General features: G+C 55.6%; 1 protein-coding gene and 1 long non-coding RNA gene across 2 annotated transcripts in view; one reads left to right on the top strand and one right to left on the bottom strand.

Moving 5' to 3' along the window:
* Positions 1-792: 792 nt before the first annotated feature.
* Positions 793-2,550, bottom strand: LOC119107502 (uncharacterized). The gene is made up of 3 exons (XR_005095234.1): positions 2,462-2,550; positions 1,451-1,750; positions 793-832 (listed from the first exon to the last, which is right to left on the bottom strand). It is a non-coding gene; the product is annotated as an uncharacterized LOC119107502 (long non-coding RNA).
* Positions 2,551-2,878: 328 nt separating this feature from the next.
* The window catches only part of LOC119107501 (putative phospholipid-transporting ATPase VA), a 67,309-nt gene continuing 52,562 nt past the window's right edge, over positions 2,879-17,625 (top strand). The window contains 3 exon segments of the mRNA XM_037230959.1: positions 2,879-2,901; positions 5,457-6,006; positions 6,008-6,321. Of these exon segments, the coding sequence (XP_037086854.1) occupies positions 5,467-6,006; positions 6,008-6,321 (854 nt within the window). The 5' untranslated portion in view covers positions 2,879-2,901; positions 5,457-5,466.

Here is a 17,625-nt window from a genome sequence, read left to right on the forward strand (position 1 = left end):
ACATTCGCCAAAATCTTAACCCACGAGGCCATTTGACAAGCTTGTAATTGATATTTCCTGTCAATGAGTTGGCTTCAAAATGATAAAATTATCAAATAGATTTCAAACATACGGCGCACATTCTTTTACAACATCAGGCATGGTTGAGTACATGCACAAACCCTCACCATGCTCATATGCCATGCCAGAAAAAGTTCGTCGAAGCATAACGGAAACACCTGCGTTAGGAGAGCCCTGCAATCTGGCCCGATATCCCAAACTGGGCTAACATGATGAGCTGATAACCATGAATGTAAAAATGACGGCAGATCAAAAGTGTCTAACGGATTGGTGCAAACGCAGGGCGCTACATCTGCTACGCAGACACGCTTTTTGTTTCACGTCACTTCCCAGATTCATTAATGCGAATAGCCAGAGAGGCGCTTAGCCACAGACAGCAGCCGTCATCACACGTACGCGCACACGCACACGCACATGAGCAGGCGTCGGAGCAACAATGTCAGACTATCAACTAGCAAACGGAAAATCAGCCCAGCAGTGCACATCCCGGCCAAGCTCCCCACGCACACTCTCGTTAAGTCCATCGCCGTACGTGCCGGCACCAGACCGCCGTGCCTCCTCACTCGAGCGTGGCGAGGCGCTGCGTCAGCCAGTGGTGCTGACGCTGCTGCTCGGCAACGTTGGCGTCCAGGCCGACCAGCTGATCACGCAGGTAGCCGTAGAGCGCGTGTCGGCCGGCACGGGCCGCCTCGAGCGTGCGCGCCGCCGCCCGCTGCCGGCGGCCGGCCAACGCCTGCAACCGCTCGTTGCAGGCCGCCAGCTGTTGATGCGTCTGGGGAGATAAGACACGCAGCTGCAGTGGTATGGACGCCAAACGTGCACAGCGGTTGGCCCCGGTCGTATACAAACATGGCCGTTGAACAGGAAAATGTAGGAAGGAGCATGTTTGGTGATGCATGCTGGTGTAACACATCAAATTGGCAAACAAGATTGAGTAGCATGATATTAGGGTGAGCTCTCTTTCAAATAGTCTCATCTTCTTTGTTTAATCAAAGAAAGTGCACAACAACTAAAATGTGTTCATGAATTACATTGTTAAAACTACTGGGGCTAGCTTGTTATAAATAGTATCCACATAATTCATTTTGCTGATACCTAAGACTTACACTGTGCTTAACAGGAAAATGTGTTAGAAATGACTTAAATAAATCCATCTGAGCCCTGAAATTTCTTCAGTCTTTATGCTGCAAGTCAGTAAAACCAGCTGCACGCAATGTTTCGGACAGCTTGCAAATTAAAGGCCACACCACTGCACAACAGCACAAGCCTGCTTCACCAGCGAGTTTGCATCCACTTTATCTACTGATGACCAAATGCTGAACTGGACCAATCTCTGTTTTCATTTAGAGCTAGATGCTTGCTTGTAATAAAAACTTCAGTATCATATTACCTCAGTCAGTAAGGGCTGGAAGCCTTCACAAGTTTGTTGTGAAAAACCAATTGCTTTCTTAGCAGCAATCAGCTGGTGTTGCTCCTCTAGCTTTATTTGGTTTTTAGGACCACATGGCTCCACACCCTTGTTCTCTTCCTTCATGTTCAGCACCAGCTCAGCCTCAGCCATGATAATGAGGTGTCATGCCAGCTTAAGGCAATATGACTTCATGACAGGTGTGCATATTGCATGACAATCAAAATGCATTAATCAGTTCCACAGATAACAATGTTTAATCCAGGTGAAGTCTGATGAGCCCTGGGAGAAGGCATGCAATGCTGGTGAGTCAGAGCTGAAATACACTTGATGGATTGCATATCATGGTTAGGACTTCATCACGTACGTAGATTCAAGCCCAAATGTACAAAACACCTACAGATGTATATTAACAGCCAGGATGCTGTGATCACATCAATTTATGATATATATATATATATATATATATATATATATATATATATATATATATATATATATATATATATATATATAGACTTGTGCTCAATTCCACTCATGAACAATTTGTTTTGCTTCTACCTCACAGACCTAAGGGATGATTCTGATTTCCATTGAATGCACCAGAATAGTATCTTGTACTCATTCTAGCTGGTATATGCTGGCCATGCTTGGAATTATGTTTCTTTTTTGCAATTTGGTCTTCCTTTAAAGTTGGGCATTATAAATTGCATTAAGGAGTATCACATTTTAAATTGGAGGCAAGGACTTTCCAGGGGTTCCTGGGTGGAAGAGTCTCATCAAAGGAGGCCTCCTGGACAGAGTATATTCAAGGAAGAGAGGCACTAAGGACATATACCCCCTTACAAAATAGTTACATGCATCATATCCAAGTGTATTAAGCGTAAATGTGGACAATTTCAAAATCCAGAATGGAAAAATCCAGATATCCCTCCAGCTGCACCACTCCAGTGTGCATAAAACGGCAGACAAGCCCTTTCAATGTTCACTCACACATCATTACTTAATCATTCTGCATCTAAAAAAATGCTGAAAATAAAACTGTTGACCACAACATCTCCACGCGCATATTTGCATTTCCCAGCGGCGCTGTTAAACGCTGCAAGCCACCAAAAACAGATGACACCAGAAATTGTCTGTTGCGCGCCGAACTGTATGCCAGTGGTAAGGTGGTCACCATGGCAACAGCACACGATAAAGGAGTTACATTAGCTATTGAAATAATGTTAAGTGCAAAATGGTAATAAAAGGAAAAACAGCCATCTCTGAAGCAATTACTGAAGAAATTGTAATTAAATACGAAAGTTTATTCCCGTAACTCAATTTTTATAAAACTCTTGGATAATACAATCAGCTGTTTGCCCCCGGGGTTTTGTGTGTTGTCAGGGTCAGTTGTCGGCAGCTGCTGGGAGGGGGTGGTGCGGGATTGACATGTGAGTGTTTGCCGGACCGGGAAAGAGCGGTTTGGTAGGTGGAGCTGCGGAAACTTTAGCTTGTATAAATACTGGCGTGCTCGTAAACTGTGCCATTCGCAGATGCTGTTCCGGCTTCTTAACCACGCCAACTCTTTTGAGCGTCCTAGCCGTTGTTTTGCAGAAATAGGATGTTAAGTAGAATTTACCCGTCAGGCAGATGTGGCGGATAAGAACTTTTTAAGGCTGCGTACTTTTGTGTGTGTGTGTGTGTCATATTTTCCACATGTCCATGTACAGCGCTTTGACGCGTTTGGTTACGTGGCCAAGGTGCACGTGGCGCTCCCTGACCCGTCCACGAACCGCGGCAGGGACGTCAACGAGATGCGATAGCCTCGATTGCTGCTTCAAGCTGGGCAGCAAGCTTACCATTTTGTATAATTTGGGCTTAAGCTTGTTGCATGCTTAAATTAATTTTCTCATTGGATGTAGGCTAGTTCATTTGGCCCACCTTTACCATCCAGTTCACCTTTACTGATGTTTGTAACAGTAAAAGGCAAAATGCAAATATTAAAAAAGTGGATGGAATATGGAAGTAGCACAGCCAAAAATGGCTGTTGAAATCTGCAGAGAATGCATAGTTGTAATGGTGTATTTGTGGGAAAAAGTTTGCCTAGTATCTGCCTTATGACTCATTAAATTTTCAAATTGTATCAATTTGCTGATAAAAGCATATGTTGGAAGCAGCCAACATGCAGTTATGTGCTCTAAATATAGTAAGATGATGCTGTATATTTAAGATCATACTCTAAAAGCATACAAAGTCCTGATATAGGATTACCCACCACCAGTATGTGAAAGCAAAATATATTTTTGGAAGACCAACAGATTTGGACAGGTAATAAAACAACATGAATAGTATTTATATGATTAATTAATATTCACTTGTGTAACAATCAGTCATTTTTTAACAGTATGTAATTTGACTCAATGTCTGGCCAGATTGAAGTTCAAATACAGGTTTAGGCTTAGAAATCAGATAAGCACTGGTCTCAGGCTCAAGTCTGAGCTCAATCCTAAAGAAATATGCATGCAAATTTTGAACCAAAATAAGGTATATGTGAGCATGCCAAGTAGCATCACATGGGCTCTTCTAAATATCTATTGCTAACATATTGAGTGCTTTGCACATAAATGGTGAACAAAACAAGTTTTGTGGTAATTAACATGCTGTAAACATTCACCTTATCATTATATGGCCATTATTATTTTGTTTTCTTGATTTATCCCAATCAGATTGCATAGGTGACCTTGGTCTTAGCATGCTTGTCACAATGTGTTTTTTTGTGTGAACACTGAACCCACCACACAAGATGTTCCACCCAGCCAAACAGGTAACTCCTGCTTCCACTTATTTGCCAGACAGGATTGCAGATAATTTTGCATGCCTGTTTTGATATTCAGCAATATTGAGGTATCATAGGCCTGGTTTAACCCTTATTGGCTGGTTGCCAGGTGATCTTGCCTTGTCAGTGTTAGATCAAATAATGCACCTCCTCAGGGATTTGAACCCATTACCCCTGCATGAGGAGCCTCACATATGTCCCCCAGACCATGGAACATGGGTTGAATGCCATGACAATGTAATTTTAAATGTCAATGGAGACAACCAGAGTACCAGCTGTCTCAGTTTGTGAAATCTCAACTAGAATGTGCCATTGCAGTGCAGGTTATGGGTTCTTCACCTCAGTGATCTGAATCATGGTTGTCACATACAAAATGAGAATCAAAATGTGTCTGTATCAAACTAATATGAAAAGATCCTGTTGGAAGTGTCGATGTGTTGAAGGCCAAATTCACTCTGTCTAACAGTGATCCACTGTACTTTTCTGTTTATGCCCTAGGCAGCTGTTACCCTGTGACTGGCCAAACCTTCAGCTATCTCCTTGTGTATGCACCTACAAGGTTTCAGCAAGCAAGAACATGTCTGGCAGTGTTCTTAAACAGATGGCCCTAGCTAGCTGTGCATGGGTGTCTGTCCTGACTGTCCCTGGTATGCCAGATCAATGGCAGAAATAACCATTGTACATGAAATGGGTGTAGCAAACAAAGAGTTTTAATTCCCTGCTTGCCAGCATAAGTTAATCTGACCATAAAGGGGTGCTGCAGCCTGGAGATAGAGCCTGTGCTGCTATCAACAGCACAGTCTCTGGTAGAAAGTTGAGAAGAGGGGGCCGGTTTACATCAATTGGGCTCCGTCCAAGGCAGATTGGTTTGGCCCCTCGCCTCTCCTCACCTGAAGGTGACTGATGAGGGGTATGTGGCCCTTTATTCTGGAGGCCGCTAGGAGATGGAAGGACTGTACGTTAGTATCCAAAGGGACGCCGCAGAGCCGACGGAGGTGAGTCTGTGTGAGCCAGAACCTTGATTCACGGAGGTTTGGCCAGACACGCTCCCGTTGCGGGCCAGGTGCCCCGGCTATGTGACCAGGCCGACAGCGCACTGGGCAGCTCTGCGCTTCGGGCGCCAGCGGCGGCAGAGTCCGGCGGTGTGACGTGTCCTCGCCTGTGTTCCAGACGCGCCAGCATGCCGGAGCCGGGCGCCGACGCGGCGGCGGCGGCGGCAGAGCCCGGGCCGGGCCTGCCGGAGCGCGGCCACCGGCCGGCCGGCCGCACCGTCTCCCACCAGCCGTTGTCGCCGGAGCGGCGTGGTCACGTGCGCTCGGCCAGCCAGGGCACGCAGCTGCCGGGCCCCTCCATCCTCAAGGACCCGGAGCGGGCCGGCACGGCGGCGCGCCGCGGCCATGCGCGCGCCTTCAGTCACGGGCAGATCGGCATGGATGGACTGGACGATGTGCAGCGCGCCTCCTCCAGGACCGAGTTCACGCTGCCGCCCGGCCACGTGTCCCGCGAGCGGAGCGGCCGCGGCGCCACCGGCCGGCAGCGGCACGGCTCACGTGCCGACAGTCTGTTCCGCGGCCACTCGCGGCAGGCCTCGCGCTCCGAGAGTGTCTACACGCTCCGCCAGACGCAGCAAAGCTCCTCCATCTTCGACTACTTGTGCTTCTGGAAGAAAAAGGTGGCAGAGGAGGCGCGCCTGCGTGTTATTGTGCCAAACCACACGGTACCCGCCGGACACGCCGGCCAAGCAGCACCCGAACGCCGGCTTCCTGGACAACTACGTCCGGACTACCAAGTACACGTTGCTCTCTTTCCTGCCAAAGAACCTGTTCGAGCAGTTTCACCGTTTCGCCAACCTGTACTTTTTGTTCATCGTGTTGTTGAACTGGGTGCCGGAGATCAGTGCGTTCGGCAAGGAGGTGGCGATGCTGCCGCTAGTATTTGTGATGGGCGTGACGGCAATCAAAGACCTGTTCGAAGACCGGCGCCGCTACCTCAGCGACCGGCGGGTCAACACGTCCACCTGCAGAGTCTACGACAGGTGGGTCCCTCTTCTCTCGTCATGCTCTGTGATGGTGTGACTCGGCACAGCTGGCCGCGGCTGCCGGTACCGGTGCAGCCATTTGGGCGTTAAGCTGCTGAGTGTCCGCGTCCGTCGTCCTCGAAAGCCAGTCAGCTGTGCGGAGCATGCGCTGCACGATGTGAACGTCACCTCCCATCCAGCCGTCCGAGGCTTTGTCCTGGCGCCAGCTGACGGCCCAGCTGCTGTGGGTCAGTCGGGCGCAGTCCGCCGCCGTTCGTTTCCCGACCGCGGCGGCCGGTCGTCAGTGACCCGGGACGCTCCGCGCCGGTGGTTAGGGACTGTCAAGTCACGGTCCGCCCTGTCTCGGTTCGCTGCTCGCGGCGAACATCCCCAGCCACTCGTGGCTGCTCGCGGCGAACATCCCCCGCCGCTCGTGGCTGCTCGCGGCGAACATCCCCCGCCGCTTGTGGCTGCTCGCGGCGAACATCCGTAGCCGCCCGTGGCTGCTCGCGGCGAACATCCCCCGCCGCTCGTGGCTGCTCGCGGTGAACATCCCCGTCGCTCGTGGCTGCAAGCAGTAACAATCCTCTTGTGGCTGTTTACAACTTCCGACCTCGATCGAAACTTAAGCGACTGGCCGGAGCCATTGGCCGGGTGGCCGTCGTGGAGGCTCATGTTCACATCCGGACACTTATCGCGTCGGACGAGGCCGTGCAGGGCTTTGGGGCGGTGTTGAATTGACGTGGGACATGCCGGTTATGCCCGCAACAGATAGCGTGCACTCAGCAAGTGGATAAACCCTTCAGAGTTTATGTGTATATACTTTGCTGTCAACCCGCGGGAATAAAGCCGACAAGAGTTAGTAAAAGGCGTCATGAAATAGGCCGAACGGATGGCAGAACCGTCTGAACATTAAGGCGCGATAACAGTCAAGCCGCGAAAAATATCGACCTCGAGGGCGAGCCTTTGGCCTTCACGCTACGTGCCCAGGGGACATATCGACGCGTGGGTAACGCTGCCGATCACCTTGTGCCAGCGAACGGCTTCCGCCGGTGTTTTTCGGTTAATAATGGAGGCGGCCGTCGGCTGGGACGTCATTTGGCGGAGCACCGCTGGGAACGGCCAGCTGAGGCAGGCGGACCGGACCGACCAGCGGCGGCTCGGGCTGCGCCGCGCGCGTCTCCGCCGTAATGACGACAGCGACGGCAAATGGACCTCTGGCGTGCCAGCAAACTGCCAGGGTCATCGCGTGGGTTTCGGGGCGTTTGTTTGGTCTGAGCAGCCGCCAACAAAACGGCCATAGCAACGCCTAAGAGAGGTGATCCAGTGAAAAGGACCGGTTGAGTTATAGAAACGTTAGGATGCCGACGACAGATGCATGACTGCATGTCCCATTGGCCATGACTTAGGAAGTAGGAAGTTTATGATATCGATGTTTACTTTGTGGGGGAGCCAGGCCTCCGAATTGAGCGTGACTTGGGCCGACCTCCATGCCTGGTCGGGCGTGTGAACTGACGCAGGCTCCTAGCTCGGTTGTGACGTGGCCTTACGGGGTCCTTGCCAGGTCGTTCTGGTCACCGTGGTTTGTGGCGGGGGCGTGACCTGGGGCGACCTCGGTGCCTCGCCAGGTCGGTCAGCTGACTCAGGCACAGGTCTCGTCGTCGGCGCGGACGTGCGCGTGTGCGTGTGCGTGTGCGTGTATGTTGTATGTATGTGTCAGTCGGGGCGGGTTACCATGTCCGCTTGTGAAGGTGTCCGGCCTGTCCCCCGTCAGCCGGCGTTTCCGTTTCATGTCCGCTTGGCTTGTGAGGGTGTCCGGCTTGTCCTGTGTCGGTTGGACAGGTTATCATCTATTGTCTGCGGGCCGTGGCTGACTAAGTCAGGTTGCCGTTAGCCCTTCATGGTAGACGGAAGGTTTCCGTCGTAGACAGGTGGGTGATTTTGTACAGCATGTTGGACATGTCTTCCCTGCGAGGCCTCCTGCGAGCACTTGTGCATAATATGACAAATAGCTGTATACAGCCGGAGAAGTAGAGTCTGAGGCGCAGAGATCCTGGATGTTGATATTATATCTGGTATGTACCGGCTGGTGCAATCCAGTGTGCCCTTAATTTGCGTACATTTGACGCGGTTGGTTGCCGTAATTTGTACGTAGTTTTTTCGGACTAGCTAAAAAATTACCAGTAACCTAACTTGCATCGCGTATCATTAGACGACATCTTACACTGCCGCACTTCCGACCGCACGGCCCCCGGTCATCCGATCCATGCCCAGTCAGTGACCGCTGCTCCGCCGGGCCCGACCGCCTCCAGGAAACATAATCTCTGATGTCACGGCACTGCGCTGCTTCCGCCCATCCGGCCGGGTGGAGGCGCACGTGACGTGGTCTCTCTCTCTCTCTCTCTCTCTCTCTCTCTCTCTCTCTCTCTCTCTCTCTCTCTCTCTCTCTCTCTCCTCTCTCTCTCTCTCTCTCTCTCTCTCTTCTCTCTCTCTCTCTCTCTCTCTCTCTCTCTCTCTCTCTCTCTCTCTCTCTCTCTCTCTTCTCTCTCCTCTCTCTCTCTCTCTCTCTCTCTCTCTCTCTCTCTCTCTCTCTCTCTCTCTCTCTCTCTCTCTCTCTCTCTCTCTCTCTCTCTCTCTCTCTCTCTCTCTCTCTCTCTCTCTCTCTCTCTCTCTCTCTCTCTCTCTCTCTCTCTCTCTCTCTCTCTCTCTCTCTCTCTCTCTCTCCTCTCTCTCTCTCTCTCTCTCTCTCTCTCTCTCTCTCTCTCTCTCTCTCTCTCCTCTCTCTCTCTCTCTCTCTCTCTCTCTCTCTCTCTCTCTCTCTCTCTCTCTCTCTCTCTCTCTCTCTCTCTCTCTCTCTCTCTCTCTCTCTCTCTCTCTCTCTCTCTCTCTCTCTCTCTCTCTCTCTCTCTCTCTCTCTCTCTCTCTCTCTCTCTCTCTCTCTCTCTCTCTCTCTCTCTCTCTCTCTCTCTCTCTCTCTCTCTCTCTCTCTCTCTCTCTCTCTCTCCTCTCTCTCTCTCTCCTCTCTCTCTCTCTCTCTCTCCTCTCTCTCTCTCTCTCTCTCTCTCTCTCTCTCTCTCTCTCTCTCTCTCTCTCTCTCTCTCTCTCTCTCTCTCTCTCTCTCTCTCTCTCTCTCTCTCTCTCTCTCTCTCTCTCTTTCTCGCTTCTCTTTCCTCACTCCCTCTCTCTCTCCATTATTTATTATTTAACTTTGGTCTCTTTTATAAGAAGTGGTCAGATTTCAGTAACACTTTTTTTTCTTCCGGTTTCTTTTTCTGTCTTGGTACATGCTGGCATGTGCTACTCTACACTATGTTATCTCGGCTGCACTCCGTGGCACACGTTTTTATACCTCTATTTGTATGTGAGCATAGCTGTGCCTAGCAGCGTGCTCGCCAGACATATACGGACGTTTGAGTTGTGCTCCTCTAAGAGGCAGCTTATCGCCGCTTGTAAACGCCGCGATTACAGGGGATTATTCGAGGACTCGCCCGCCGTAATGGATCTCACAGCGGTGAGTGGCAGTTGTATTGTGTTCGATGCGAAACGTGACTTGTCATCATTACCTATGTACCTATTCTTTTCGTCCCTTGTCATAGCAGCTCGTCGCTCTAGTTTCCTCTATTTTCAGTGTTCCGTGCAGTTCACCACGGACTGTTAAAGGCATAGCAATTATACTCTTAGCACATGATGCGAGAATATTAATCTAGCGATGACACTTTATGGGTAATATCATGTAATGAAGCATTGCTGGCATTGAACATCGGCTTGCATGCCAGTTCGGTTGCTAATCACATCGAATCACATTAAGCAGCACGCCGCGCGATGTCTTTTGTATAACGCACGATCACCCGCCATTGTCAGCCATGGTACTCAGACACGTCCTCTGCCGTGTATTCGTCTGTAGTGAGCCGGCTGTGCGCGGGCGGGGCGGCGTGTCCACCGAGCCTCTCCGGATGTGTGCCCGCCTGCCATATCTGCTGACCCAGCACCGTGTGGGCGCGTCAACACGGCGTCAGGCGAGCCCGCCGGCACCAGCGTGACGCCGCCCGCGCCGGCGGTTGCCGGCGATCGCCCAGATTCCGTGATGTCATGCGCAGGCGGACGTCAAGCCACCGGGGATGGGCGGCAAGCTATGATGGTCCGTGTAATACGCGCGCAGTGTTTATGATGATGCTTGTCGGTGTTTCAAAGGCCTCAGCCCCTGCGAAGCTGCGTCCCCTTCTGGCCGAATGAGGCGATCTTGAGCTCCACTATCCGCTACGGTACGTATCCTAGGTGTGTTGGTCACTATCTGACGGGGCGAACAAAGCAGATGTGGTGTTAGGGCGTTTCGGTCCGGGGAGGTGCGCCGCCAGTCGCGCGCCGACGCTCAGACGCGAGGTGCTGCCCCGTCCGAGCGCCTGGGGCCGGCAGCGGGGCCGCTGTCCAACTGTTGACAGCGCGCCGTGTTTGTGTTCCCGGCGCCGCTGTTGTCTGCGAGCGCAGCCGTCAGCGGCAGCTGGCAGTCAGCAGACCCCACTGTCGATGCCACCCTTCCCTCGCTGTTCCAGCGGCGGGAACGTTCCGGCGTTGTCCGCGGTCGAGGCGCTCCGTCTGCGCACGGTGAAGGCTCCGTCGATGTCCTCGCGCACGCCCACGCATGGCTGTCAGCGTAACGTGCAGGAGCTTTAAACGGCCCCTGTCGAGGAGCGCAGGCTCTGCAGCGCACGCACGCGCGCCGCGTGCAATCCCGCACCCGTGCTCGGCCCTGCATTGCCGTGCTTTGTCAGGCTCGCCATGCTCCTCCAGGCTCTGGCTGCTCTCCGCACCCTGTCGCGCTCCTCCGCGCTCTGCCGCGCGCCCGCCGTCCTCGCCTCTGGCGGCCTCGGCCGCTGCAGGGCCACGGCGCACAGGCCGCCCGCTGCACTGGTCATACTGCCTATCACGGCGCGTCGTCTGGCGGCGGCGCTCGTGGGCGAGCCGAGGTCGCGATGTCTGTCCTCGAGCGCTGCTATCATCTGCTCCAGAGGCGGGACGCCGCGGCCATCGACGCGGTCCGACCCGCCGCCGGCCGGCGCGGCGCGCGCGGTCAGTCTGCGGTCGGTCGGCCGGCTGCCGCGCGACCCGCCGCCGCACTGGTGGCTATACTGTGCGCTCCTGGTGGCGATGCGGCCTCCTGTCCGCGGAGCGCTCGGCCGTGGTCGTAAGCTGCTCGGCGCCCCGCGTGCCCTGCGTAGAGTAGCATACGGCAGCTGCTCGGCGCCCCGTGTGCTCTGCGCAGAGTGGCATACGGCAGATCTGGACAACCCTGGGCTCGCCATCTCCCCCACTTTGCCGCCTCCCAAGTGACGCATTGTGCAGTGCCTCCCAGGGCAGTGCGGTTCAGCTGTATTTTCAACGGCGTTGAATCGTTATGCAATATGCAGGTTGTTTGCGAGCGGATATTTGGATACATTTGGGTATTTAAACCGTTATATTTTCGCGGGGCTTTCAGTCGCCTGGTACATTTCAGCTTGGTTCACATTTCAGTGGTTCATGTGGTTGAAACAGTGTGTCACATTTTCGCGTTGTTATAGGTCGTCACATTGGGAACCCGCTTGTCTGGCTTCTATATTTGAAAACAACGAACTTCAGCCCACTTTGGCGGCCTCTTCCCACTCGAGCAAACCATTCATGCCGAACCACGAAAAGGCCACGCAGTTCCTCTCATCGCGTCCCAGTGAAGTTCATCTGCGTTCCGTACTGTTTCGCCTGTGTAAGTGAAGTTAGCTGAGTGGCGTTGGGTGGAAAGTTCACACGCTGGCGCTGTCGCGTGCTGACACCATCCAGGCCGCTGCTTTTGCGGTACAGGCGCTCTACCACACCACTTATGCGCCCTATGTGGGCCGCGTCGTCGGCTATGGTGCCGCCATTCACTCTGCGTGGATGGGGCGCTATTGTTCGCCGGCCCTGTTTTGACGTCGGCTCGGCCCGGCCCGGCTCGGCGCGGCTCGGCTCGGCTCGGCTCGGCTCGGCTCGGCTCGGCTCGGCTCGGCTCGGCTCGGCGCGGCTTGGGTCGGCTCGGCTCGGCTCGGCTCGGCTCGGCCCGGCCCGGCCCGGCCCGGCCCGGCCCGGCCCGGCCCGGCCGGCCGGCCGGCCCGGCTCGGCCCGGCCCGGCCCGGCCGGCCCGGCTCGGACCGGCCCGGCCCGGCCAGGCCCGGCTCGGCCCGGCCCGGCCCGGCCGGCCCGGCCCGGCTCGGCTCGGCTCGGCTCGGCTCGGCTCGGCGCGGCTTGGGTCGGCGCGGCTCGGCTCGGCTCGGTCCGGCTCCGGCTCGGCTCGGCTCGGCTCGGCGCGGCTCGGGTCGGCTCGGCTCGGCTCGGCTCGGCGGGCTGGACTCGGCTTGGCTTGGCTTGGCTTGGCTTGGCTTGGCTTGGCTTGGCTTGGCTTGGCTTGGCTGTGCTCGGCTTTGTGACCTTGGCTGGGCTCGCCTGAAGATTCGGCCCTAGCGCCGTGTTGCTTTATTACCGCTTGCCGTGTGACATCTCGCCCTTTCCCCGAGCCGCCTGACCTCGGTCACATAACACCGGCGGTGTCGGCTGCCTCCGGGGCGGGCGGGGTGGGGTTGGGGGAGGGGGGGGGGGTTGATCCGACCGCCACCGGGCCTCGTTTACCCGTCAGTGTCACCGGATGGCCACCTGTTTACCGGTTACCGTGGCAACAGAATGCAGACATCCCGCGCCACATCGCATTCGCAAAAACATTGGCGTCCGTAGAAATGTTCATGCACGTGGTCGGCGCCTGTGTTTCAGGGTGCTTTTGTCACTGTTGATGGGATATGTATTGATTATTGGATGGCATGCTGGTAATATGCCGTACCTGTTCATTTTAGCAGAACGGCAAGAGTAAGATCAGGCAGAGCGCTGTTGGGCGGTTTGGGGACTGACTGCGGTGTCCCCGAGACCTAACCACATGAAACACTCACTTAGTCAGGAAGAGCGCGCAGCGCGTGCATGCGTGGGCCTCGACACAGCGAGGACGGGTTGGTATAGAATGAGGAATAAGTCCTTTCAACGTTGTGAAATACAATGTCACGCTAACAGGTGCTGCGTGGAAAGAGACGACATTAAACCTTCACGTTACTCCAGGCAACTTTCGCCTGCTGCGGCCATCGCCTGAGCGCCGTGGCTCGGCGTTATCCTGGCGGGGATTCAGTGCATTCAGAGGCCAGCATTGTCAACCCCGTCTTCATGTAATGTTTGGCGACCTCATGGGCGTTGTTTAAAACGCAAGTTGAAAACTGAAGCGTCACGCTTTTTCAAAATTAAGTGTATCTTTCCAAAACGACTACAACGCTCTTCAGTTTATCGTTGCGATTTTGCGACGAGCAAAGCAAAGAGGTGGTCACAAAAGGCTTAAGAATTTGTGAAGTGAGACTTTGTCGGCGTCTGTTTGCTTATTGTGAGATGAATTATGTTTTCTGTAGTGCAACAACATTGCGTATGTGGCACGCAATTTGCCACTAATGCGGAAATGATATGACGGGGGCGGCCGTCCTCGGGGCAAACATTTCGTTGTTTTGGATTTCGGTGAAAAGATGTTTGAGAATATGTTAAGCTGCACTGTGCGGAGGGACATATTCGCAGGCATACACCAGACGAGCACTACACCACAGCAGTGTTCGTCACTCCAGCAGCGCGGCCCGCCGATGGCAGACTGTTGCGCGCGCCCTGGCCCCATGGCCAGCGCCTCGACGACAGTGTCCGGGACGTCATTACATTAATTGGCCGTGTCGCACTTAGCGCAAGTGTCGTCCGGCGGGCGACAAAGGCTCGGCCGACTCGCGGCTGGGTGGCTGAAGCGAATTACCGGCTTATAAAGCGGCATCGCAGGCCGGCCGCCCGGTCAGCCCCCAAATCAATGGTATGTGGTGGTGCCGGCGCCGCACAGGGACGCCGTGCTTTGGACGCCCTCGTGCTGGCCCGAATGGGTGCATTAGGTGCAAACGGGAGTAAGTAGGCTCCGGCGCCATGGCCAACTTGCTGGACCTGTCTGTTCGCCAGCTGCGTTCAATGCAAACCTCTCCGGGAACCGTTGCTGCTGATTGGTTGTTTTATGCGCGTTAGCCAGTATTCCATACTTGGTCTGTTAGACGGACGTTCGTCCATGTTATGTGATGGTCTAGTAGTCCAGGCTGATGAGGATGGGTCGAGGCTTCTGGTGTTGACTTGGGCATCACGCGATAGGCTCTACTTGATATGGTCCATTTCATTGCGATTGAGCCCTTATTTATCGCCGTTGTGATCCGCGGCCTTGCCCCCAGTCGACGGTGTTTGAATTCAGACACGTCCTGGACATCTGCTCAACGGAACGCTAGGATGCTCACGGGATGCGAAGCAAAGTGGAACTTAAAGCGGGCTTGGCTTTGGTCTTATCGCAGTGCTAGCTGATTGTGTCACTTGCCGTGTTAATATGGCCGCCAATTAGGACAGCCGCGTCCGCGGACGTTGGTGACTGGGTGTGTGACATGGAGCATGTACCTTGCGCCTTGGCGTTGTCACATTTTGTCCGCTAAGTACATAGGCATTGCATACAAGACCGTCGGGTCCTGTTCTGCGTGCCTGGTAGCACCCACACGACGTTTGCAACAGTTGTAGTAACACTAGCGGTGTTAGTAACACAGACGTGCGTGCGTATGTACGTGCGTTGATGTAATAGAGCATTGCCGATGTCATAAAATGCCCCACGAATGCCAGTTTGCGAGGAGAGCTGTCGGTTTGGTAGGACATGCCCCGATCGTGAGGCGTCGTTTATGATTTTGTGCTTACGTAGCTCGTCGGCTGCGCATGTAATGCATGTACTCATCGCCCCTAAACAATAATACCTGCGGAATGACAGGCATCCGTCTTTGTTTAGCGATTATGAGTTGAAGCATGTTCTCGATCGGACTGCAACCCGCCAACATGTAAAGGTCAAAGGGAGCTCTTGATATCTCTGTGCGGGGCTGACGTTGATCTGGTAAGCCTTTTCCCAGACCTGACCCGCTTCTGCGCATATAGAAGGGCACGACGAGGGGTATCCGCTGCCGGACAGCCCTGTGCTCGACGGGATTTCGAGGGGGGTGGGGGAGGACGTTGGGTGGTCATTATCCGTGTAAGCGCGGTCGGTAGTCTGTGCAGGGCCGGTCAGGAGGAATGGTAGTAATGCTTGGCCGGTCGGGCGGCCTCTGTGCAGGGCCGGTCGGAGAATGGTAGTGATGCTTGGCCGGTCGGGGGATGGTAGTTGGTGTGGGCCAGTCGGGGGGACGGTAGTTGGTGCTGGGCCAGTCGGGGGACGGTAGTTGGGTGCTGGGGCGATCGGCGGACGATGGTCTGTGCAGGTCCGGTCGGGGGAGCTTAGTCGGTACAGGACCGGTCGGGAAGGGTAGTCTAAACAGGGCCGGTCGGGGGACGGCAGTCGGTGCCCGACTGGTCGGGGGCGGCAGTCAGTGCAGACCATGACTGGGTCATCGGTGCCGCGCTGCACCGGGCCGTCGGCGGCAGGGCCACCGCGAGACGTTCCGAACCGCCAGCGCGCCGGCCCGGCACTGCCGTGTTGATTGAACCCGGGCCGATGCGGCCGTGCGGCACTGCACGCACCGCCCGCGCGCTGTGCCGCACGGCGCGGCCTGCTCTCGGACCGGCTGACATTCGGCAGGAAGCATCTACCCGAGACCCGACTAACTAGCCCTGGTAATGTCACTGCGGTAAACAGTCGGCTTTGTGACATTTGTTGATGTGTGCTGTATAGCGATTTGTTGTGGCTGGCTCGTTTCCTTCGTTTGGTAACTTTGCCACGGTTCGCCGGGCACATACTTGTTTGGTTATGCATGGCCCGCTGTTCAGAGGGCATTTTCAGCGCTCTGCTTTATTCAGCTGGTAGGAATCGACAAGGCTCAGCCACCGTGCCTAATTTTACAGTTAGCTTTGTGACTGTGCGCTACGTGGACCTTGTGCCGACTTGGTGACGTCCAGCCGAGGCCGATTCGCACCAACGCACGAAACGGGCGCGCACTTCCCCAGTCCGGCGCGGCACGTGCGCCTCTCTGCTGCCGCCACTGCCAGTGCAGCGCGCTGGCCCCGCCCGCATCAGGCCTCGCTGTCGTGTCGGTGGAGGGACGCGGGCTCCGCGGCCAGCAGGCCGGCCGGTCGGTCCGCGGGGCCGCTCCCGGTCGGCACCGAGTCCCAGGGTCCCTGCGCTGGACCTGTCGCCGGCGTTCGCAGCATCCCTCCGCGGCCTTGTCGACCACCGGCGCGTGGTGGCGGCGTCCGCAGCATCCTCCGCGGGCCTGTTGACCACCGGCGCGGTGGCGGCGTCCGCAGCATCCTCCGCCGCCTGTCGACCACCGGCGCTGCGGCGGCGTCCGCAGCATCCTCCGCGGCTTGTCGACCACCGGCGCTGCGGCGGCTGTTAGCGCTCGCGGCGGCGGCGTCCGCAGCATCCTCCGCCGCCTGTCGACCACCGGCGCGGCGGCGGCGTCCGCAGCATCCTCCGCGGCCTGTCGACCATCAGCGCGGCGGCGGCTGTTAATGCTCGCGGCGGCGGCGTCCGCAGCATCCTCCGCCGCCTGTCGACCACCGGCGCGGCGGCGGCGTCCGCAGCATCCTCCGCGGCCTGTTGACCACTGGCGCGGCGGCGGCTGTTAGTGCTCGCGGCAGCGGCGTCCGCGCATCCTCCGCGCTGTCGACCACCGGCGCGGCGGCGGCGTTCGCAACATCCTCCGCGCCCGTTGACCATCGCGGCGCGGCGGCGGGCTGTTAGCGGCCGATGGAATTATCGGGGCCGCTCGACGGGAGCCGATAGTCAGTCGCCGGGCCGGTATTGATCCGTTTGTCACGCGCGCGCCGCGGTCGCCGGCGCCGGCGAGTCTCTGCCGCTCGGCCTGCTGTCGGCGGGCTGCTGCCACCCCCACCCTGGCGGGCGGGCGGCTGCCGCTGGCCAGCTGGCTGCCACTCCCGGCTCCGCTCGGTCCGGCTCCGCTCGGTCCAGCTCGGACGATGTCTGTGCGGTAATGGTTGGGGCGCTCGAGCTGCCCTTATGTGAGCTGCCTTTCGTAATGATGGTTATCAGCGGTTTGCAGAAGGCGGTGAAGCGCGTGCTCCACTGAAATTGTTTGTTCACCCGCCATTGATTGGGGTAGGTCGTTTAACCCCTCCTCCTCCCCTTTCTGTTTGCGACAGCTCAGGAACAAATGGAAATACGAGCCTAAAATCGTCATCGCATGCCAACGAACGCCCAAGTAAAAAAGTATGTTCGGGTCCTTTTGATCAAATTTTGGGAAATCGTGTCACCCAATTGCTTCGCACATGCTTTTTCAGCACATGCTT

The sequence above is a fragment of the Pollicipes pollicipes genome, unplaced genomic scaffold (genome assembly GCF_011947565.3).
Source record: "Pollicipes pollicipes isolate AB1234 unplaced genomic scaffold, Ppol_2.1 Scaffold_6686;HRSCAF=7923_pilon_pilon_pilon, whole genome shotgun sequence".
NCBI lineage: Eukaryota > Metazoa > Arthropoda > Thecostraca > Pollicipedomorpha > Pollicipedidae > Pollicipes > Pollicipes pollicipes.